This window comes from Anas acuta, chromosome 5, assembly GCF_963932015.1.
Source record: "Anas acuta chromosome 5, bAnaAcu1.1, whole genome shotgun sequence".
Lineage (NCBI taxonomy): Eukaryota > Metazoa > Chordata > Aves > Anseriformes > Anatidae > Anas > Anas acuta.
Window position 1 is genome coordinate 12,382,562 of NC_088983.1, and position 23,108 is coordinate 12,405,669.

The 23,108-nt window shown below is 36.7% G+C and overlaps 1 protein-coding gene across 3 annotated transcripts in view; it reads left to right on the top strand.

The window, feature by feature from the left end:
- BEGAIN (brain enriched guanylate kinase associated) overlaps window positions 1-23,108 on the top strand; it is a 162,776-nt gene that overhangs the window by 99,956 nt on the left and 39,712 nt on the right. For all 3 annotated transcript variants that reach the window (XM_068682760.1, XM_068682759.1, XM_068682761.1), the window contains 2 exons: window positions 2,201-2,362; window positions 8,466-8,532. In XM_068682760.1, coding sequence (XP_068538861.1) covers window positions 2,201-2,362; window positions 8,466-8,532 — 229 coding nt within the window. The remainder of the gene's footprint in view (window positions 1-2,200; window positions 2,363-8,465; window positions 8,533-23,108) is intronic.

The following is a 23,108-nucleotide window of genomic DNA, read 5'->3' on the forward strand; positions in this document are numbered from 1 at the left end:
CCCCTGATCTAGCTTAATTTGTATTAACTGCATTTGTCCAGCACAGAGCAGCAGCCTGGACATTTTTATCCAAAACCACAGCTCAAGGAGCTACTGTTCACTTTTTATACAAATCTTAGTGGACAGATTTTTAGAACAGCAGAAGACTAGAGATGAAATCTCTTTTCACTCTTTTCACAGTTTTCACAGAATCACAGAATGAGTGATGTTGGAAGGGACCTCTGGAGATCATCTGGTCCAGTTCCTGCTCAAGCAGGGACACCCAGATCAGGTTGCCCAGGACCACATCCAGACAGCTTTTGAATATTTCTAATGAGTGAGACCCCACTGTAATGTTATGACTCTGTAACTCACACTTCATAGAAAATCCAAGATTCCAGGTTATAGGAAGGAAAACTGACCATTCTTCTTTCCTAAACTTTCCTAAACTTTCCTAAACAGATAAATAACAAGAACAATGTCAGAAGCAGAGCAAGTGAAAGGTGGAATGATGTGACAACCTCATGAATAAAGATGTGTAGAAATGAGCAACGTGGCTTCAGATTCTTATTTCCTAGATAATTTGGCAGTTTTATTCACTGAGTGAAATATAAAAACTAAATGATTACATTAACTGGAGCTGCATTAAATGTCTGAATTAGAATATATTATTTTAAGAGAATATAACTACAAGTGGTAATCTAAGTATAACTGTAACCACGCAATATCTGTAATTGAAATAGAGCAGTGTTGGCAAAACATTAGACTGTTTCCTAGATCTAGGCTGCATGGATCAAGTAAGCAGCAATTGTAAAGCTTTTGTATTAACTTACTGAAGCTCCTACAGCAGCTGGTAAAGGAGAAGGCAGTCCCACTAAAGTGAGTTCAGATGCGTGTTTCTTGATGAATGGCATGTTGTTTCCACCTCTATTGTCTAATTAAAGATCCAGAATATTAGTCTGCTGAAGCTGATGGCAGTACAGACTTGACATCAAAGGGAATCAAGATTTGCCATTCTTTTATGAAGAATGATTATTATCTTACATTTAGAAAAAAAAAGTAAGGCAATACACAGCACATCACGTAGTAGCCCTCTTTGCACCCTCTAGGTGACTGCAGGCTGCATTTCTGTGGTGCCTCAGAGATCCTGCCTGAGGCCAAGAGATCATCTCAATCCTAACAGAGGAAGCAGTATCTGAACCAAGTTACAGTAACATTACTCCCACTTTGCTGTTCACTTGGAAAATGTATTAGAATATTGAGGAGCTTACAAACTAAATAGGCTAGGAAGAAAGATTTCTATCGTGCAAATAAGAATTGAGGTAAGAGGAGACTGTCTCACTTGAAGTAGCATAGTCAGGGAAAGTATCACCATCACTGCAAATCCAGGTGGACAGTTTGGGGCAGATGGTATTTTGACCATAACAATAAACATTTTGTTTGCATCTCCTGATTTTAGGCTATTTTATATCTTCTCTAAAATATAGAGAAAACAATAAAGTGAAAAAATTCCTCCCTCTTCAAATTCTCTGCTTACTGCTTTGCTTTCTGAAGGATTGTAACAGATGCTAGATTACAAGTAGGGCATAAATTCTTTCTTGATGAAAGTACTGTGAAAAATTAGAGGGTTACATCAGTGTCTAGAAAGTCCTTGCTCCCAAATAAGCAGGAAAATGGGGAAGGATACATAATAATAATTGATTATTAGAATTACAATTCTCCAGATGAAAACCTAAATAGTAACATCATTAGCAGCCCTCCAGGTAGGAAGTAAGGTGCTGATCAATCCAAATGAAACAAAATCTTCTTTCTCTACAAAATATATTATAACCTGGACTATTGGCAAATAATAGTTTTGCACACTTCATTTAGTCACTGCTCTATAAATATCTGCTACTTCAGTCGTATTTTTGGGTAACCCTAAATGAAAGTTCCTGTGTGAAACCAAACTCTAGACTGTATTTTGTTTTTAATGAGGGTTCTTCCACAAAGTGTTCCATTATGGCTAATGAGATATTAGCAACAAATGCACTAGAAAGGACAGATGGGAAGATAGTCAACTGTCTAAATCAGAAGATTTTCAAAGTGCAGTAAACAAATTATTAAGCACAATTCTCTGGCTCAATGCCAACTTAGACTGTAGGGAATTGGTCAAAGAGTAGATCATGAAAAGCTTTTCAGGAGCAGCTAAATTCTACAGCTGTGGTCTTTGTTTTTCTAGTACTTTGCAAGAACAGAAGGGGGAATTACGAAAGCGTCTATCGTACACTACCCATAAGCTGGAAATGCTTGAAACGGAATTTGATTCTACACGTCAGTATCTTGAAATAGAATTGAGACGTGCTCAGGAGGAACTTGAAAAAGTAACTGAAAAACTGAGAAGGTTAGTAACTAACTTTTTGAAATAAACAGTTTTGAGGAATTTACAAACAGCTATGTTAAAGGCATATGTAAGTAAAAATATAAACATATATTCTCAAACATAAATTATTTTTTAATGACTACACATTGTATTTTCATACTAAATATATGTATATCACATATCTGAACATATATTACATGCCACAAAACAAATTATGTACATATGATATATAATATATATTTGTATTGAGAGTAAACCTGAAAATAGAAATATATAGGCAGATATATCTATCATATTGTTTATATGTGAACATCACACATGCAGGGTAGTACTAGGCTGCATTACACAAAGGCTATAAACACAATACATATACACTTACATATATATACTTATACTGTATATATGTATATATAAAGAAAATATTTTAATGAATTTGGCTGCATATTTTCAGTTGTTAGTGTCCATTGCACTGATAGAAGAAAAGAGGATTTGGTCCTTCTTCACTCAAAGCTGAGACAAAGTTTAAATTTATCAGTGATTCTTAATATCCATTTTCTCATTTGTTTGTAAAACTTCTGAACCTACAATTATCCATTTGTGCAGAAATGCATTTGCATTTCTTGTGAGACCTTTCCTAAGCTTATGTGGATAATTGAACCATTTAATCTAATTCACTGGATGAGTCAAAACAAAATTCAGAACAAATCATTCCAGGGCTATCCCCAAAGAACTTTTCTTCACTCTTTGAAAAAAAAAAAAAAAAAAGAAAAAAAAAAAAAGAAAAAAAAAGAAAAAAAAAGAAAAAAAAAAGAAAAAAAAAGAAAAAAAAAAAAAGGCAACCAAACAAAAAAAAAAAGAGCCAACCAAACAACCCAAACAACTCTATGAAAATTTTTAAAATAATTAAATAATTTTAAGGCTACAAGATCTCAAACTAGGAAACATCCTATTGGACTCATACCTTAAATGTTTCTCAAACAAGAGAAACATTTGACCTTCCTAAAACAAGGCCAAAATGAGCAGGTTGGATGATGATTTTGAAATCTACACATATCCACCATGACCATTGTGAAGGCTTTCCATAACATTTTCTTGCAACAATACATATTTTCCGTATCATTTCACTTAGAGTAGACCTATTGAAAGTAACTTTGCTCTTGATGTATTTTTGTCCCATTACAGCTATAAGAACAGGGAACGCTAATAGTCTTTTCTCTTGAAACATTATTTCAAGCACGGTCATCATAATTCCTACATCATGCTTATCAGAGCATCCCACTTTCGTTAAAACAAAGGGGCAAAATACAGTCTCTTAAAAGACGGTAAGAAGCCTCATATCAACTTCACTGGGCACTGATGATTTAAGTGCCTTCAAAAGTCATGTCAGACAGTCTTGGTTTTGCTTATGGCAAAGTCTAGCAATTGTACTTAAACATCAGATTAGTAGAACTCGCTTTCCAGTAGTCTAATTGAACATTGTACAGTATTATGAAGAAAACTTATATTAAAAATTATGTTTCAGGGGGGTGATTACTCCCCTGAAAATATATTATAATGGAAGCCCAAAATATTTTATGAGGTGAGCTTTAACAATGTTTCTATTGAGAACAGCAAGGCATACAACAAGTTGAATGACTAGGTTTCCTAACCTGGAAAAGAATAATGTCAGAAACAAAACTGCCATCCAAAAGCGTGTCAGCAACATGTCACAGAGGAAAAACAGTGTGAGAAAAACAAGGAACCAGAATTAGTTTCAATAACATGTTTCTTGCTTTATTCACTGCACAGGGAGATAAATTCAGCCCCTACTAATAAATAAACCCTGTGTAACATGATCCCAGTTGCATACTAGAGAACATTTCTGTTATTAAACTTCCATTATCAAGGAGTGCAGAATTTTTCCAAGAGACTGAATAGCCATCCTTTTCTACTCCTTTCTGAAAGCCTTTACCCTCTTAACTCATACAGAATGAACGACATTACTACTAGGCCTCCTCTCTCTAACCCTCACAGGGAGGACATTTATGTGGCTCCATGGTCAAGTTTTTTGACCTCTCTTTTTCTTTTTTGTCCCAGTGGGAGATGGAGCAAGGCAGAGCTGAGTGGGTTTGAAAATATTAACTGTAAAGCATAGCTTTGGCTCTGAAAACTGACTGAAAATATATTGGGGAGTTCATATGCCTCACAGTGATCTCCCTATCTGACATGACCAGCATGGCTTTTTCAAGTCAATTTTTTAATTATAGTCAAATACCAATCTTGGAACCAAAACCTTTCTCCAAAGGTCATGCGGGGTTTCCTGCTTGAGACCACACCCTGGGTGTCAGCTTTGCAAGGTCTCCCTTCCTAGCTTTTACCAGGGAGTACAGTTATTTAAGACACAAGGAGTAAACCTGTACAAATATATTTTTAGTGCAAAGATTAGCCCACATGCGTAATTATTTCACCAAAAGCAAGACATATCATAGATTGAAGGGGCTATCTGAACAGAAATCCTATGGCTGCATTAGCTTTCAAATAAATAGGGGGAAAACTCTTGTTTTCATAAGAAAGACCATGTTACTTCTGATAACAGATAAGGAAGAGGGCTTTTGAACAAGTTATTTTTACAGTCACTCTTCAAAGCTAAACTGTATTCTGGTTGAAATTCCCTTCTTTGCACAAACCTGTTTTACTTCAGATATATCTCATGGCTTTAAGGGGGCTTGAAATAGAGTGCAAACAGACTTGTGCAGGCTTTCTCTTCAGTGATGATCTGTAGTCTTAGAGAAAAATGTGGTGTTTGCTGTGTTAGAGCACTGATACATAATATTAAATGTGGTCTAAATACATGTACTTCTCAATAGACTCTAATTTAACTGAGAATCTAAACATGCATTTAATGCATGCACATATATGCATGATACAAATGTACTTGTGGAGGCACATGGGTATCATCTAAATATATGAATTTAACAATACAAAAAAAAGTCATAAAAATATAAGTTGTTAATTCACATAAAAGGAGCTTATTCTTAACCCATTTTCATGGGTTAGTGAAGCTGACCTATTCTTTGCTTTATTTGCAAAGAAGACAAATTTACAACATCAGAATGTTTTATACTTCACAAGGTTTTTGTTATCTAGGTTTTGTTTTGTTTTGTTTTCCTGTAAACAGGAAAAATTCTATCATTTCCTCATCTGATCATTTCAAATTGGAATTATTTTCCCTACTCCACTTCTATTTCACACTGTTGCCCAAAGATAGATTTGATTACTGGGTTCTTTTATTCCTTTAACACTTTCTTCCATATATTTATGGGTCCATTTCTCCCCTTGCCACCCACATTTGCTGACACTTCTTTTGGCAGAGTGGATTTCCAATTTAGGTTTTATATGTGTATGTGCATGTGTATGTGTTTGGGTATATGTGAGCATTTGTGCTTATTTTGACTACCTTTGCATACTGTTCTCTATAGAAACAATTTTTGAAGCTCAGCTTCCTATATACTGTGGATTTGGGGTTTCAATTTACTGTTTGGGTTTGATTTGACTAGTAGGCAATTTTTTGTAGAAAAAAATAAAAAAGAAAAAAGAAGCATTGCCAGCCAAGAATGATTATTTAATGGTAACTGATCTTCCAGTCATTCACATCAAGAGAAAAATGGTCTCTGCAGAACCATTGATGCATTGCCACTGTAATAAGCCATATATCCAGGTAGTAATCACTGCTGGTTCTGTTCAAGACACGTAAAGTGAACATTCAATATGTCAACCTTCAATATCTCCCTTGAGCTCTCCATGTAGATACATACTGAACAGACTGGGGTACAGAGAGGCTTGAGCTAAAAAAGCCCTGAACCAATATTCTTTCCACTTTTCTTTCATGAATTTTGCAGATACTTTTGAACCCATGCAAACTTTCACAAAGTTGCAGATGCTAAATTTGACATCAGTTTTACACCATCTCTAGCTGAGCCACAAAATGCTAGAGGATTGCTACAAAATATATTTAATCTGTTCTATTTTGATTTTCTTGAGGAAAAGCTGCAGACCATGACTGACGAGATACTAGGGTACCTCTGGTCTCAGCCAGCAGGCTCTATCTTATTTTTATAAATCCTTGTTCCCCACACCACGGCATGCAGCCCTACCAACATGACATAAGAACTAGTGCTGAATAGCTCTCTGCAGACAAAGCCACTTTAAGCCTCCTCACTTCTACTAACTTATCAAAATCATCTCTGCATTCTCCTTTGCCATGAAAAGATGGGTATAGGGTATCCTGAGATTTCTCTCTGTTGTGTTGACTTTAGCTAAATACCAATAAATTCCAAGTATACCTGCAGCTGCACAAATAAATGTCTGTACAGAGGGTTAGTAGCAAATGCGGCATCTAACAGGAACATGGAGAATGCAGAGATCCATGAATTCATTCAATCCTTTACGTCAGCTGGACATTTACACAATAGCATTGTGAGAACTGGTGAGTAATGACTGAGCCATAGGTTAGTAAAAGTCTCACAAATTTCCAGCCCATTGAGGTCACCACCTTTGCAAACACCATTTACCATCCATCCTCCTCACAGGGTGGAGATCTCTGTGCAGCAGCTCTGTAAAATATGCAGTACACCAAATTTTTCCCAAGACTAACAATATATATTTGAAATTGCCACCCTGAGCCTGGCTTGACTCTCTGTGCCCCTGGGAGCTTCATCTGTGGGTATGTCTTTACCTTGCCCACAAAGCATCTGTCCTCAGCACAGAGCTTTCTGCTCAGAGCTGTGTGGCAGATGTTACGGTATAACTGTGAGCCTTACAAGAGGCACTGCCAACCCCTGGCCTGCCCCTGAATGGAGGATTTGGTTTATGCAACTGGAAAGAAAATCTCCATGGCAACAGAAGGAGGGAGAGACCTGAACTGTCACTGCAAGGAAGGGGTGGGATGGACCCCTCCGTTCGTAACCATGGCATGGGCTGATTGCACATCTCAGTTCTGATTTCAGCAGCCACTCCTATCCACACGATAAATCAAAGGTAATTCTTTGATCCCAATTCCTTGCTGGTCATTGTGGAAACTAAATCCAGGTTCAGGCTTCTCACACAAAGTGGCTTTGTGCTGAATGAATGTGTATTACATCTGAGTTCGCTCATACAATTCTCTAACACATTGCCTAAAATCAACTTACCCCTTAAAATACCTTGACCTATTGACATAACATTCTCAGTGCAAACATTTAGATGCATTCAGACAAACTTTTTACAGCTGAACTTCTAACATAGACTTTACATTTGTTATACACCCTGCTGAAGTGGTATGTACCAACAAAAACAAGGAGCTACCCTCTTTATCTTCTGTGGACAGAAAGGCACAGCTACTACTGAAATAGGAATGCTTTTCCCATAGACTATGCAGCTTGCTCACAACAGTAGTGAGGTTACAATCCAAGGAACTTAACGATGTACAGACTGAAACTTTTCTTTGGTGGATTGCTCTGGAATAAGCCGGGAAGCTTCATTTTGTGAGTCCTTTCAATCCCTCAGTGCAGATAAAAATAAATACACACCTTTTCCAGGCTACGCTATCTAAATTTATTTGCTGGAAGAAAATAAGATGTGTTGCTGAGGTTCAAGGAGGTTCAATTCCTTGAACTTTTGTCAAAAGAGTATTCTCTTCTAAGTCATGTGGAATTGCCTGCATGTTGTTTTTACTGCAGTCATTAGGTTTCTGCTGCAATTCTCCATATTAAGAGAGCCTGGTAATTCTCTTTCTTTAGTGTCTAAGTAGAAAGCTCATGTCTCCTGCCTGACATGTTATTCCTGAGCCTAATGAAAAACTATAATGCCTCTGTTCAAGTTATGAAGCTGTGTTGCATGTCTGCACACAAGTGCAGAACAGCAAACACATTTTCACTTCTCGATGGAACTTGCCACTAAGTATAGTAAGCAAAAATGACAAAGAAGTTTGCTTAGGAAGTAAGTGGTAATTATCTTTCAAAGGCAACCACTGACTGGCAACAGGAGTGATAAGAAAATAGATTTCAAGTAGTGTAAAGCCAAGGTTTTGTACTGATGTGAAAATTACAGGTGAAAAAACAACACAAAGAACAATACATGAAATTACATGATATCATTTTTGTTTTAGGATACAAAACAATTACCTAGCCTTACAAAGAATTAATCAGGATCTGGAAGATAAACTTTACAGAATGGTAAGTTATCATAAGTGAACTCTTCTTTTTTTTTTTTTAATATCAAATGTGTTTTTATGGTTTTTGAATCCTAGAACAAACATACATACTCCAAATACATTATTTTAAAAAAATGATATCTGGCTTTATCAATATCATGTTCCAGAACCCAAGCTGTGTAAGATGGTATGTCTCCATTAATTTAAATGGAGATTGCATTTGCTGATGATCTGGCTGAGTAAATTGTAGCTTTAAAATAATTCTCATTAATTTAGTTAATAACTTTGTGGGTTTTAAATATTTATGTTTTCATTAAGTAACAAATTTAAATAAGGTAATTCAACGTTTTCTCATGCTTCTTAGATACTTTCATTCGGATTTTATTAAGTGATTTAATATAGCTTGGATAGCCTGACTTTTATGTGCTGTCATAACTATCAATCTCAGCATATTAATTTCCAATCTGCATGTATCTGCAACTACAATGTCAATGTCACTGTCACAAGCCAATTAGTAACCAAGCAAGGAAATCAGTGCACCATTTATTGTCTCCACATTTAAGGAAAATATTACAAGACACGGCACCACTTGTTGAAAATGGTTTGAAGATGTTAAAAAGAAATGGCAATGTCTTTAATGCTGTGGCTCATTACTAATGCTGCTGGGGCATCACTGTTAGGAGAAAAGTTAGAAATGTAAGGGTAATGTTTAAAGAGGAAAACAACTATTTTGATCTGAAAATGTTCAGGTCATGCACACAGCCTGAGAAGCTTCCTCTCCTAGATCAGTACGATCTGTTATTCCTGCTCTTCTTGCTGCCTAGCCCCAAAACTGTCATGTCCCAAGCCAGAACAGTCATGAACTTACAGGATATATGCCCAGGCAGAGTCCTGACATACTGCTCTAAAGATGCTACGTTAAGCCTACACTTTACATAGGTCTCATATGTAACATTTGCATGGGTGGGCTGCTTGAAGTGAGGGCAACAGATTATTGTGCTTTGAAAATAAATAGGGACCTTGGCAACATACTCGAGAGACATCACCCTTTACAAAGAAAGTGGAAAGAAATTTTTGAAAATGTCATTATTCTTATCTCAAGAGTGTTTAAATAGCTGGCAATGGATGAAGTACTGATGCTTTTGTAGCTGGCTAACAACAGGGCAAAGTTTCAGCTGGGTTAGAGTTGATTTTTTTTTTTTTATGTACAAGCATAAAAAACATTTGATCTTATGTTGTGTGTTTTGTTTTTTTTTTCTCCACTTTTCCTTTGTTACATTCCTTTTCCTTTTATCCAAATCACTTCAGGAATTTATCTCCTTCTTTGGCCTAATATTTATTACATATATGCTAGAAAAGAGAAATAAAGTAACAGCATTCTGACTGGTAAAATAAATAACAAATTAAAAAATATAGAGAGAGAGCGAAAGGACTCCAGGAAATCCATGCTTTTTTAACAGGCATTTCAGATCAAAGCAAAGAATTTTTAAACTGCTGTTTCAGCATCCACTTTAAACTCAGAGCAAAGATTTCTGAAAGAAGCAAGGCTGCTTCCACAGAGCACTGTACCTTTCTTTATCCCATTAGTATGACAATCATTGAAGGCAGCTTCAGAGGCTTGAAGAAGATCAACCAGGCTCTGTATACCACTTAAATTCAGACTGCTTTGCCTTCTGAAATACTGAAACTGAAGACACAAAATAAAACCAAACAAAAAATCAGATGGAAATTCTTCTTAAAACAAAACAACAACAACAAAAGCAAGAAATAGTACCATATTGGAAAAAAAAAAAAAAAAAAAAGGGAAAAAAAGTGTTTGATCTTCAGGTTATTTCAAAAACTGTCAATACTTCATAGCAAGTTGGATTAAATAACAGCTGGTCTGGCTAGTCAACAGCTTATGGTGGACTGTGCTCTTGGATACCTTTCTCTCCCTTTCCTATTTAAAAGGAGCAGCTGTGTTTATTTATTTTTTTTTTGGTCTAATTTATTCAGTATGACATTCTAAAATCAAGTCTTTGATTTCTCTACCTTTATGCAAATCCTAATATCTAAACCACATATTTATTTTCTCCCCATCTCCCCTTCCCCATCTCTCTGTGTATATGTATATGTGTATATAGGCACACGTGTACATTCAGATTCTTAAAAAAATTTTAATCATTTAATGTGTCAGAAGTAACAAATAGGGAAAATAAGATGTCCCCCTTGGATCTCCCTGCCTGAGGGTGACCTGGGATGCTCCCAGGAGAACCTTTTCTCCCTGCCTTTACATAATTTTTAATTTAATTTACATTTAATTTACAATTTATAAATTTATAAATTTTAATTTACAATTAATCCATAATTCCCCTTTCCCAGAGACTGGCCCCAGCTCATCATAACTAATCTGGGACTCCACCCTGGCCTCCTTCTTCTAATGATTTTTGGATACCCTGAATGTTAAAGCTTTTTTTTTTTTTTTTTTTTTTTTTTTTTTGCCTGTTATTGGGATAAGGGGTGTAAAAAATAATCATTAATTCATCAGCAGTCACAGAAAAGAAGCTGAAGTAGCAGTTATTTTTCTTCTAGGCTCTGCTTCCTTTTGAGTGCTAACCTATAAAATATTTAAAAATATTTGAAAGCACACTTCTGATCACAGCAAATGGTAACCAATTGAAACCTGTCACATCAGGACTCTAAATAAAAATATAAACCTGAGCGTCTGTGTTGGCTAAGGACAGAAAAATGCAACCTTGAAATCAGTGGAGAGTTTGCTGTGTTAAATTGGACAAGACTAAATAGATGACACCATAGAGGCAAAAAAAATAAGACTCTGCTGTCACTACTCGTATAAACTTCTGTTGCTAACACAGGCACAGTCTTTAAGTGGAGAAGATTTGTTTGGTCCTGTAAGCACTGGTGAAGCTGGGGAATATGCAAACTGTCTTCTTAAATAATTAAGCTTTATAATTCTTTTTTTTTTTCTTTTATGTTGTGGTAACAGACTAAGCAGAGTCCTTAAATTTTGTACTGTGATTCTATCAAAGGACTATTGAATTAAAAAACTTTTTTTTCTTATCTAATTGCAGTTGTTACCAGTATTTTTTACTTTCCCTGATGCTGGTCTGAGTTTCCTGCAGATGTTCTGCCATAGTCAGCACTTACAAGTAGATTATACAAGCCCTCCCAAAGACACATTAAGAAATCTTTTATATACTCTCAATTAAACTGCATTCTGCACATGATCCTCACTTATTTTAAAAATATTCTGAATTTTTAAGGCTTTCTGTTGTAGCTAGATCTGTGTTTTACCTGTAAAGCTATAAACCACATTTTAATGGTGTTTACATTTGGGAAGAACTAATAGATACCTAATAATAGCTGCTTTATAAATATAAATGATAATGAAAATCGCACCCATTTCTCCTCCCCCGTTTGCATTTTGAATGTTCTTGAAAATCTGATTCCAGAAATCCAGCTGCAAATTGCTCATGAGACCTTATTCCCCAGAAAGACCTTAAAATACCTCTCGTAACTAGGAAGTTTGGCAGACTCCTACACTGTATAAGATTACTTATTGTGCCAAGTCCTTCAAGAAGGCAAAACTTAAACCTCTGTTTTGTCTAAAAGTCATGTTATCTGTACAGACAGCACTGGAGATGGACAGGGAAGGGGAACAGGAGGAAGAAACTGTGCCCTCTGACGATCTGGGAACTAGCTGATAAGTCAACTCACACACTTTGTAAACCCTTAATCCCATTACTTCTTGGTCTGCCAACCCATCTCCAGGAAGCCTGCCACCAAACCAACACCTTGATGTGTTGGTTCAAAGAACCTCATGTTCTTCAAAGTGTCATCGTCAGGTCAATTGGGTTTGGTTGCTGTTTTTAAGGAAATATATATATATATATATATATCTTCTCTCTCAGCACCAGTTCAGGATCTCTTGACACTGTACACAATAGTGAGTGCTGACACCAGGGTCATGACTGAACTCCTATCCTCAGCAGCACAGGAATTGTTGGGCACCAGCCCCACCAGTCCCAGCCAGCAGGGCTTCAGTTCCCTCTGTGCAAAACCAGCATCATCCTTCTGCACACCATGCATACTATATGTTACCATCTGTCAAAATTAAAACTGTTACACCACATCAATGCCTGATTTTTCATTCATGTTGAGGCAGGCTGGGGGGTGTAAGTTGGAAAAATGTATTGTATAAACTAGCAGTAAAGAGGGATTTGCATTAAGGACTATCAGGTCTGAAATGCTACAATATCTGAACACTGTGCTGATTTCTATCCTGTTTCTTCCTCTGCCATTGAGTTAGAGAAGGACTAAAAGGTACAGAAAATACTTTATGTTATTAAGAGTTATTTATCCAGCTCTTGAATATCTGGGGCTTTCCACTCTGCTGGCCGCATGTACCCAAACATCTCCAGCTAAGGAAATTCAAAGATGAATTAAATATGAGCTGAGTAATTTTTAGCCATGCTCTGAAACTTTGTGTCAGGGAATTGTCATTTTAAAGGAAGCAAGGTCCTGGATGGCCAGGCCAGGAAGGCAGGGAATATGAAATGGGGAGGAATTTGATGAACAACTCCAGTCAGGCATTAAAACCACCTGGCTACCAGGGTGAGCCCAGTGCCTTGGTTTGGAATTTAAACCTTTCACTAGACTGTGTCTGAGTTTCTCATGACAGCTATCAGTGACTACCTAAAATAGTTTAAACCATAGCTGAATGATGATAACTATGGAAAAAAAGTCTGCCTATTTCTGTGCAAACCTAAGAAAAGCAAAAGCCCGGCACATTTGGGTTCCTGCAAGGGGATGACAACTTTGACAATGACTTTGAACACAGTGGTTTAAAGTACATCTTTTTTGGTCTAGTTCCTTTATAAAAAATAACTTGTGGATCTCCCTCCCCAACCCCCACTCCCCCAATATGTCCCATGAAAAAGAAGCAGAGATGGCCTAAATATACTTAAAAGGATTTGCATCCCAAAGACAAGAAAACTTTAGAGTCAGCTCAACCTGACAGGCTCATTTACTCACATTCAGTGAAGACAGCTGTGAATTTCAAGAGAAATTTATACTGGTTAGTTAGCTGAGGCAGAATCCAGAGAAGGTCTGTGCTTTGTGGACTAAAACAACTGCAAAACAACATTTCTAAGGAAGGAAGTGACCATATATGCTGCAGAAACTTGTCATTTATAAAAATAGTGGTTGAAGAAATGCATTTCTAAGAGGTCTTTAGTTTTCATCTTTTTAAGCTTACAGGCATTTTGTGTTAAATATCTTCTCCATCTCTCACTAATTCTTTTCCCATTAACTTTCCAGGTTTCCAAGAAAAAAAAAAAAAAAAAAAAAAAAAAGCCAGATAGGCTATTAGACCAGGCTATTAACACCCATAGCAACTACACAGACTCAAAGTAAGCAGATCTGTAAATTTTTCAGCCTTGTATAAATTGGAGGAACAGCTGTGCCTCACACAAGCACAAATATGCACACAAGCTTTCAGGCATCCTCCATCCTTTCTCCAACTCTCTCTGAATGGAGATTCACTTCCTGTGAGGAGAACTGGCTTCTTCTTGGTTAATGTAGATAATAAGCACAGTATCATGAAAGACTGTTCTGGAAACTCTTTCCTTTTTCTAAAACCACAGAGTTATTCTGCTATGTCTTTCCCTCATAGTAGGATGTCTTCCACAAGCACTGGCAACCTAGGGGAGCTGTAAAGTGACAAAGGACACACCTCACCTCCAATATCTTCCTTGATGAATGATGACAGAGCTCCATAGCTCTTTACTTCTCAACATGTCTTACCTCTTGGCCCCCTATATGCACTTCTGATATCTGAACTTTTAAATAGTACTTTTCTTCATCCCAATCTCCATAGTTTGGTCTCTGCCTGTCAGGACATCCCCAGAGCTACTATCTTGGCCAGATAAGAATAGAAAAGGCTGTTGTTTTCAAAGTGAAAATAATAATAAAAAAAAAAAATTTAAAACTGAAAAACTCCGGGACTTGGTATCTTTGACCTGTACCTTTCTTATAAGTACTTAGCCCTTGTGATTATCTGTCAGTTCACTACTGGGAAAGGAAAAGTGAAGAAGAGTAAGGCTGAAAAGGTATTGTGTAGCAGGCACCCCACACCTCAAAGTCTTTCATGAAAGCATCTATGAATGTGGAAGGCAAAGTGCAGGAGAGTGAAGGGTCTTGGCCAAGGTCATCAGCAAGAAAAACTGTTCATCAAGGAGCAAATTTCCAAATAACTCCCAAGTCTTCTCTACCCAATTCCAGTGTCTCCAAAAACGATCAAAGCACATCTTAGGTTCTCTTCAACCTAATTTCTGATGCCAGCTACTTATATCCTGTTTACAATATAAATAGAAAATAGCAGAGACAGAGTTCATCAGGAGAGAAAGAGAGAGAGAGAGAGAGAGAGAGAGAGAGAGAGAGAGAGAGAGAGAGAAAGCAGAGTGTTGGCCCATCTAGACCAGCTCCACCTAGAAAGTTTCTGTTATCTGTTTCTATAATCTATTTTATTTGAAAATAAAGAAAAATACTTTTATGAAATAGTAGAGCAGATACAGAACTTAAGACCATGTAATTTATAACATACAGGAGAGAAAGCAGAATTAATTCAGATAAGGTAATGTCTTTGGGGAAAGAAAATGAAAAGAGGGAGGAGAGGGGAAGACTGATTTGTGTACTCTCTTGTTCTATTTGGATCCCTCATGGTCACTGAACTGTACTTTGAGGATATGGGATCATCAACTGCATAAGATCTTGTATCACTTTTACCACACATGGCCTTTACCTCTAGCAGAGTCCTCTGCTCAAAAGAGATGTAAACTTTTTTTTCTTCAGAAACAACACATCTCTTCTTTCAATCTACTGCCACTAACACAGCATCAGATGGTACTATTACATTTACTTTTTGAAAAAAAAAAAAAAAAAGAAAGAAAAAAAGAAAAGAAAAATTGCAAACAATCAACACCATCTCTTATCCCTCCAAACATTATTTAGCATGTTGTTTTCTAGTAGGGCTATTCTGGCAAGACATGCCACTGATGAGAACCGTAGGAGACACACAGACAGACTATAAGCATATTTTGTCAGCTTTAGCTGAATTACTAGCAGAAAGAGCACAGAGTGGGAAGCTAACTATGCAGCTTAGAAAGGCTCTTGATAAGCTGATAGGTATATTTTTTTCAAGCATAATTGAAATACTGGGGAGGGTGGTGGGAATTAAAAACACACCTCTGGGTTCCAACAAGTAGGCCACGTTATCAGTGAGGTTAGACAGTGAGCTGATTGTGTTCAATTATAAACAGCTGACCCTGAGCATAGCTGATTACCTAGAGAACTGGTCCTAAGTCATCAAGATCAAACAGATAAACAGAAAACAAACTTTTAGCCACAGATGATATCTAGTGCCTGGAGTAAAATCCTGACCAAATGAAAGAAATACAGTGGGAAGTCAGGGTTACAGGGTACAGATGTGCTGCTCTTAACTTCATCTGTGCAACCACTTGTGCAGAGACTCGTCTTGTGCAGTAACTGCAAAGCAACTCTTACTGAGCAGCCAGCTAGTTCCTGCTTATGGGAGTAATCAGCAAGTACAGTGACACCCTGTTCATCCATATTTTATATTAAAGTGCATATATAGGCAAAACCCAGGCCAAGAATGATAGGACCCTTCCCCAGGATAGGGCCAGGCTTGTCTACATTCATTTAATTTAGATAAGCCAAGTGTTGCTGTTTATGATTTTTCTGTTCAGATGATGTTCATTCTGTTCAAATGTTCATTCCAAATGAGCTGGATAAGAGGTGAGAGGTTCCTTTACCCTGAGCTCATGTAGGACATGGGGCATTCATTGAACTGAAAGTCTCAGATATATTTCCAGATGGCATTGTCAGCTCTACCAGGAGGAGCAGATATAAGCAGTTGTTTTTACATGGTGTAGCTTGGTCTTATTTCAAAGAAGGAGCAAATCGATTCAGCTGTCAGTGATAAGTAGTATAAACTGGCATACCCTGCTCAGAATGGCTATAGTCCTATTGACCTCAGTCAATGCATGCTTGCCCACATTAAGAAACTTTACAGACTAACACTAGTACTTTTTGTAGTGGGAAGGTAAATAATCATTCTGCATATATTGGACAAATCATTTGCAATTAAAAGCATGCCTCTTCTTCAGAAAGAGCACCTTGACAGCAGTTTTCTAACCACATTTCTTTCTGTGATACTTTATTAATTATACACCGGTGCTGGATTTCTTTTTTTTTTTCTTGTACTGCTACGGAATTACATTTCAAGACTGTGACATGGGGTAGTCAAGGAAACAAATCTTTATAAGACCTCTCCAAGTACAAGGTTGAATACAATATTAAGAGCAAATCATTCTTCCAGTGAAATGTCATAGAGCATGAGATCAAAATCCTCAAACAAATCACTATAGCCCCACAGTGTTATCTTTAATAACATTATTCTGTTTGGAAATCAGGAAGAGAAATCAGACTCTGCCACAGGTCATTTTTTAATCAGCAGCTAGTGATGTTTATTAAAAAAAGATAAATTCTATAATTTAACTCTGCCGGACAAATTAGATCAGGCCAGTAATTTAAACTCAAGGCATTACATCGTTTATCAGAGAAAAAGATGCTGCTTCATTCCATAGCTCTGTTTCGCAGAATAAATGTTTTAAAGTGTTAAGGACACAGGAGATACACTGGCAACACATACCCAGTTCCTCTTCTCTATCATAAAATAAGTGTCAGACTTGAACATCCTGCTATGAATTCCATTCCACTATTTTTATTCTATCGAAAGGTCCAAAGCAATCAGGAAAAAAAAAAAAAAGTGTTAGAAAAGTGAACATCTGTATGCCTAAACTCTACCCTCCTACTCCTGCAACTTTTTTAGTACAGGGGCAAAGTGGATCACAACAATTTCATCTGACAATCTTTCTTGACAAATTCCTTTCTTGCTGTGTCTTTCCCTTGGTATGTCTTCCTGAAAGATATCTCCAACTTAAAAAAAAAAAAAAAAGAAAAAAAAAGAAAAAGAAAAAGAAAAAGAAAATTTAAATCCCCCTCATTCAAGCCAGGTTTGTGTCTTGGAATTCCCTTGGTCCTGAACTTGCATCTTGGAAACACATGACAATGTATACACAAGCAGGTGTATACTGGGTGTCCCAGTATACACAGAGAGTATATACTCTATACACAGAGTGTCCCAGTAAAGTATCTCCTCATTCTTCTCTTCTGCGAACTCGTAACTATATCTTGGCTTTTTCTGTGTGCCTTCTCTCAGATAACATTGTTCAATTCTGCACCATCAAATAAAACAGTAAGGAACAGATAAAAGCAATTTAATATTCCTAAGCAATGAGACCCTCTCCTTTCTCCATAAAGGAGTTTGAGATGTTCGTCTGAAAGAGTTTGCTAGTCATGTGGTATGCAAATTTCACTATCTGCTGTATAAATCTGATGGATTTTCTTAAACCTGTTTCTTTCTTAACCGTATTTTTCAGCCTTGTTGCCTCTATACACTTATTAATTATAGCAAAAGATTCGTATGGAAAAATACATCCCTTTATTTTTGGAAGTCAGGAATATCAAAAACATTCCCAATGTGACTGTATTTTTTCAGTGGGCTTAAATTAACTAAATTCGTACTTTTGACTATTCTTCCCCAATGCTCCATAGTATAATCTGGCATGAGAAGGATTAGAAAAGACTTGATTTAATTATATGCTCTGTCTGAGCAAATACAATTCAATTAGGAAGATGTGATTATTAAATTCAAAATGCATTAGCATGCATCAATCAGCTGTATGAGCTTTAAATTAATAAATAGTTCTTTTACAGTTACCTAACTACTAGACAGAGAATCAGAATTAAAACCTCTAATAAAATTTGCCCGAGTCTCTCAACGCAGGGTTTAAAGTATAATTTACTGAATGGATTTTGTACACGAGCTGCAGTAAGATCAATGAAGTTTGTTCCAGCATTGGGTGATGTTTCCAATGTTGGGTTATGTCAGAGTAGTAACTGATTCTGTTTTGTCCCAATATGCAGTCTTCTGTGTTTCAGATCTAACTGAAGGGAGCACAGAGATACATTGAGGGTTTTTTTTTTGTGTGTGTGTGTGTTATAATGACCTTATACTTAAAGGTTTTTTTCAAAACTTCTATACTTTCCTGCTTAAACATTTTAGGATTTTTTCTCTCAAATTTCCTGTAAGGATAAGGAGAGAGATCAAAAATACAGTGCATGCATAGACAAAGGATTTCAAATAAAATAAAATTTCAGTTTTTATAGAAGATGCCAGGAAAGCAAATTAAAGGCCATCAGAGATATCTAAGTTATCAAGCAAAGATAGATTAAATTCCTCCTAATAGGGATCACCCGTTCAATACCGAACTCAAGATACTAATGAGATGTGTCTAAATGAGGAATATGGTTTTGTCAGGTCTCCTAAACAGTCTAATAAGGAAACAGAGAGAGTGCAAAATATGGCCATGTCAACCTGCTGCACTGAGGTTTCCCATCTGTAAAGCTCAGGTCATCTGTCTTCATGGGGCTGACTTGAGTATTAAGCTGAGGGAGCAAAACCATTCCCTGGAGTCACCCCAAAAGTGGCATTGCCTCTGCCCCTGGCTGGAGTCAGGAGGAGCTCACCCCATGAGTGGCGTTTTTGCTAGACAGCAGAACAGATCCCAGTACACTCCTGTTTTGTTTTCCAGCTACATATTTCTTCTTAGAAGACATGCACTGGGGAAGAAAATAGGAGAGATGCTAGCAGCCCTGCCATATACTCTCACCAAGGACAGTGGCTGTCTCCTCTTCCTTTTCCAGGACAACTACAGAATTATCTCCTTGATAGACACCTCCCCAGTAGCTGCTCTGCTCCTCTGTGAATTATCATACTCTTATATTAATCTATCTACATCTCAGGGTTCCCAGTTAAAGTGATGCAGAAGCTCAGTAAATATAACATCAAGGGAAGAAAATTCATTTGAACAAGACTCATTTTCCTCCATGGTGACTCACATAATTGGCTTTATCTGCTGCAATGAGATTTTGATAAACCCTCACTACATAGTCTTGCCTAGCTTTCCATTGCTCAACTTCCAGGAATTTGTCTTCTGGGTAAACAGCCAGAGATGAAGAATAAAGAGTGACAACATATTCCATGAGGAAGGGGAATTATAGCCAGAAGCCCTTTTGGAAGAGAGTGCTGAAGGAGCATGGATCTGCCTGATTCTTCAAACATTTGATCTATATATACTCTTCTTTAAGCTAATTTAACATAATTATAGAGGCCCAGAGATCAGAATGAAAAAGTTTACTGGCAGTTTCCTCAAAAGGGGCTAATGCCTAACTAGCTTCATTTTCATCAACAGAAGAGCTCCCACTGACTGCTGAAAGACAGGAGCCATCCATATCATTCCTGGTCAGAGACCACTTCCTCTCCTATAAGTAGAACAGAATAAAAAGCAGGATGCCCAGGAAGAGAGTTGCTAACTAGGCACATGAACTGAGAAAAGAGATTTGGACTCTGAGGAGTGCTGATCCATTTACTATGAGGAAGAGAAGCTGTGTGGTTTAGCTGTCCTCTGCTATTAGGAAAGTACCATATGTGGAAGTGGCCAGCTATACCAGCCAGGCATCAACCTAAATAAAACATAAAAATAAATTTAAAAAAATCAAGGTGTCAAGGATAAAACTAATCAAGTCACCAAGGGGTATGAAAAGAGACTCTCTAGCTGCTCATACATCAGTGCTAGCAATATAGTGATGGCCTAGAAGAATTGGAAGTTTTCATGTAATACATGTGTATTGTTGTCAGACAGTCTGACTGAAGTTCACAGAAAAGACTTTTGTGACTAAAATATTTAAATCAGATTGTTTAGGATAGATCAAGTGGATTGCAGAACTTGGGAATGGCAGTCTGTATTGTGCCTAGCAACTCTAAATAGGTAGTCTTGAATATTTTTGAATTATTAATAGAAGGCAGAGGCAGATCACATGCTGGTCTGTGCAGCTACAGACCACCACACTGCAACAGAGAAGGAGGTGAACAGCATCTCTATACATTTCTATTTGTAGCAAGAAAAAGAATGCTGTCATCGTTAGCTTTAACAATTTATGCTGATGATAGTTTACAGCCAGTACAGAGCTCTTTAGAACTGGTTACAAAAATTTATAATGAAAATTTCCTAATTATGAAAATGCTGCACTAAAGAGATTCTCTCTTTACCTTTATTATGATAAATACAAAGAATGATCTTTGAATTGAAATGAATTTTAGCTTAAGGGTAAGAGATCATGAATGTATTAAATTTGATATTTGTACACAGAATAAAATACAATCCAATGATGTATGTATTCAATGCAAAAAAAAAAAAAAAAAAAAAAAAAAAACCTGAATCTCACAAAAATTGATAATTATTTTGAGCCAAACCATCTGGGAGAAAAGATTTTAAATATTTACCAGTAACCATTCACATTGTTTTGCTAAAAACAGATCTCATGGTTAGGAATAAAATAAAAGAAAGTTGTGGATAAAAACCACAATATAAGTTATAATGTAATATTTATAACTTATTCTTTATAAGTTATTCTAATATAATATAATAATGCATCTGAAGTTCATATAACTTGAAGAAATTTAAAGAATGGTTCTGTTATTTTATCTACCAGGCATGGCAGAGTGTGCATTGACTATAGTACTCTATTGAAGGAGAAGTCTATGATCTTTTTTGTATTCAGGTTAAGATGTTTTTCCATCATGAGATGACAAAATATTTTGTATTTTGTCAGTAACCAAGGACAATATTAAACACAGATACTGAAAATGGATGGTTTTAAATCAACAACATTTTACAAACGCCATATCAGGTTTGAAACTGCCATATCAAACAATCATTTGAGGTTTAAAATGTATAACTAACAAATCTAAGAACCATGGAGAATTGCCAGAAGACTGGAAGAAAACTAATATGCCACTATATAAAAGAAATTAAATGGAACGAACAGTGAACTAGAGGTCTTCAGATATTTTTTTTTCCCAAGAGCCGCATACTAGATTTTTTTTCCCTTTACTCTCAGTCACTTACTAGATTTTCAACAAAGTTAATACAAGCATGACTGTTAGACAAAAGGTGTGCTTCGTGTCACCTACCTTTCTGAAATTAAGTATAAGAGCTCAGCTAGTCCGTAGGTTCCTCTAGTCAAATAAAAGAAAGAAACATCTCTACAGTGTCATCTTAAAACAGGTTTCTAAGCACCTGAGCATAAATGCTCTTTGGACACATCTTTTCCACTGACTGGGGACTAGAAAAGTAGCTTTATCCAGTGCCTTATTCCTAGATGGTGAGATGAGGTCAAGTTATGTGAGATGAATACTGCCTTCCTGTGTCTGTGATAATACTCTATCATTCAAACCTATGAATCCCTTCCTGTTCACCCTGGATATCTGTGTTGCTTCTTTTGTGCTCTAGAGGAGTAATACACTTAAGCTGATCCATTCTTAAGAAGAACAGAGACTGAAGACTTTGAAGATTTAAGTACAGCAGATAAATCCAATCCACAGTCCGATGTGTTAAAAAGTTGTGCCATGAAAATTGATTTTCTTGAAAACAATGTATTAAACTGGGAAAAATATCAGAACAACTATTAAAAACAAGTCAAGATTAATTACTTAAGCATGCAGAGCCAATGTCAGTAATGATAATATTTTGACAGTATGTTAGGCCAAGAGGATATGGTCCTGAATAGCTGACTGTGTAAGTAGCATCCATAAGTATCACTCTATGTTTAGCAGGGCACAAAATCTCATATTTTACTCTTTTCTAGCTTTCCCGTTCCTTTCATTCCAACAGTGCTTTTTAAAACAAAACAGTTCCTTTACCAAGACTTGAGGGTTATAAAAGCTTTGATTCATTATAAAGAGGAGATCAGGTTTAACTTGAAGTGAACAAAGACTCTGCACAACCTGAAGGGTGTCCCTGTAACTGTGGGTTTATAAAGAAAAATCTGATGAGCTCTAAGGGCTTATTTCAGTCTCGCCTAAGGTCTCAGCTGCCGGAGGAAGTCTCAGAGGAAGGTCATCTCTACAAAGCTTCTTTTACAGATTTTCTAAGCCTCTCTACCTACTCTCGTCTTTACTTGCAATCCTCCTTCTACCAAATACACTAATGCCCGCTCAACTTTGTTGAGGCACATTGGGGTTTGAAGAGAATTGCTGGAGCCCTGTGTTGTGTGATGTGGTTGTAGTGTGTCCACACATCTTTTCACATCCTACTCAGCCTCTATCCCCTCCTTCTATATCAATAACAGATGCTAAAATATTTCTGCAGAGATTTTCAATGCTGCAGGATGGGATGTTCTTGCTCATGAAGTCAAAATTTGCTAACACAATTAGGAGAGACCAAGATTCCTGACCCTGTCTTCTAAATGACAGACTTTCTTAAATGTTCTATTTCTGTCATTACATCATCAAGTGAGAATTAAGCAATTAGTCACCTGAAGAGAAAGAGTGATACGTTCAGGTTTAATAGTGTTAATGTATTCTTCATAGTATAAATGTAATAAATATTTTTA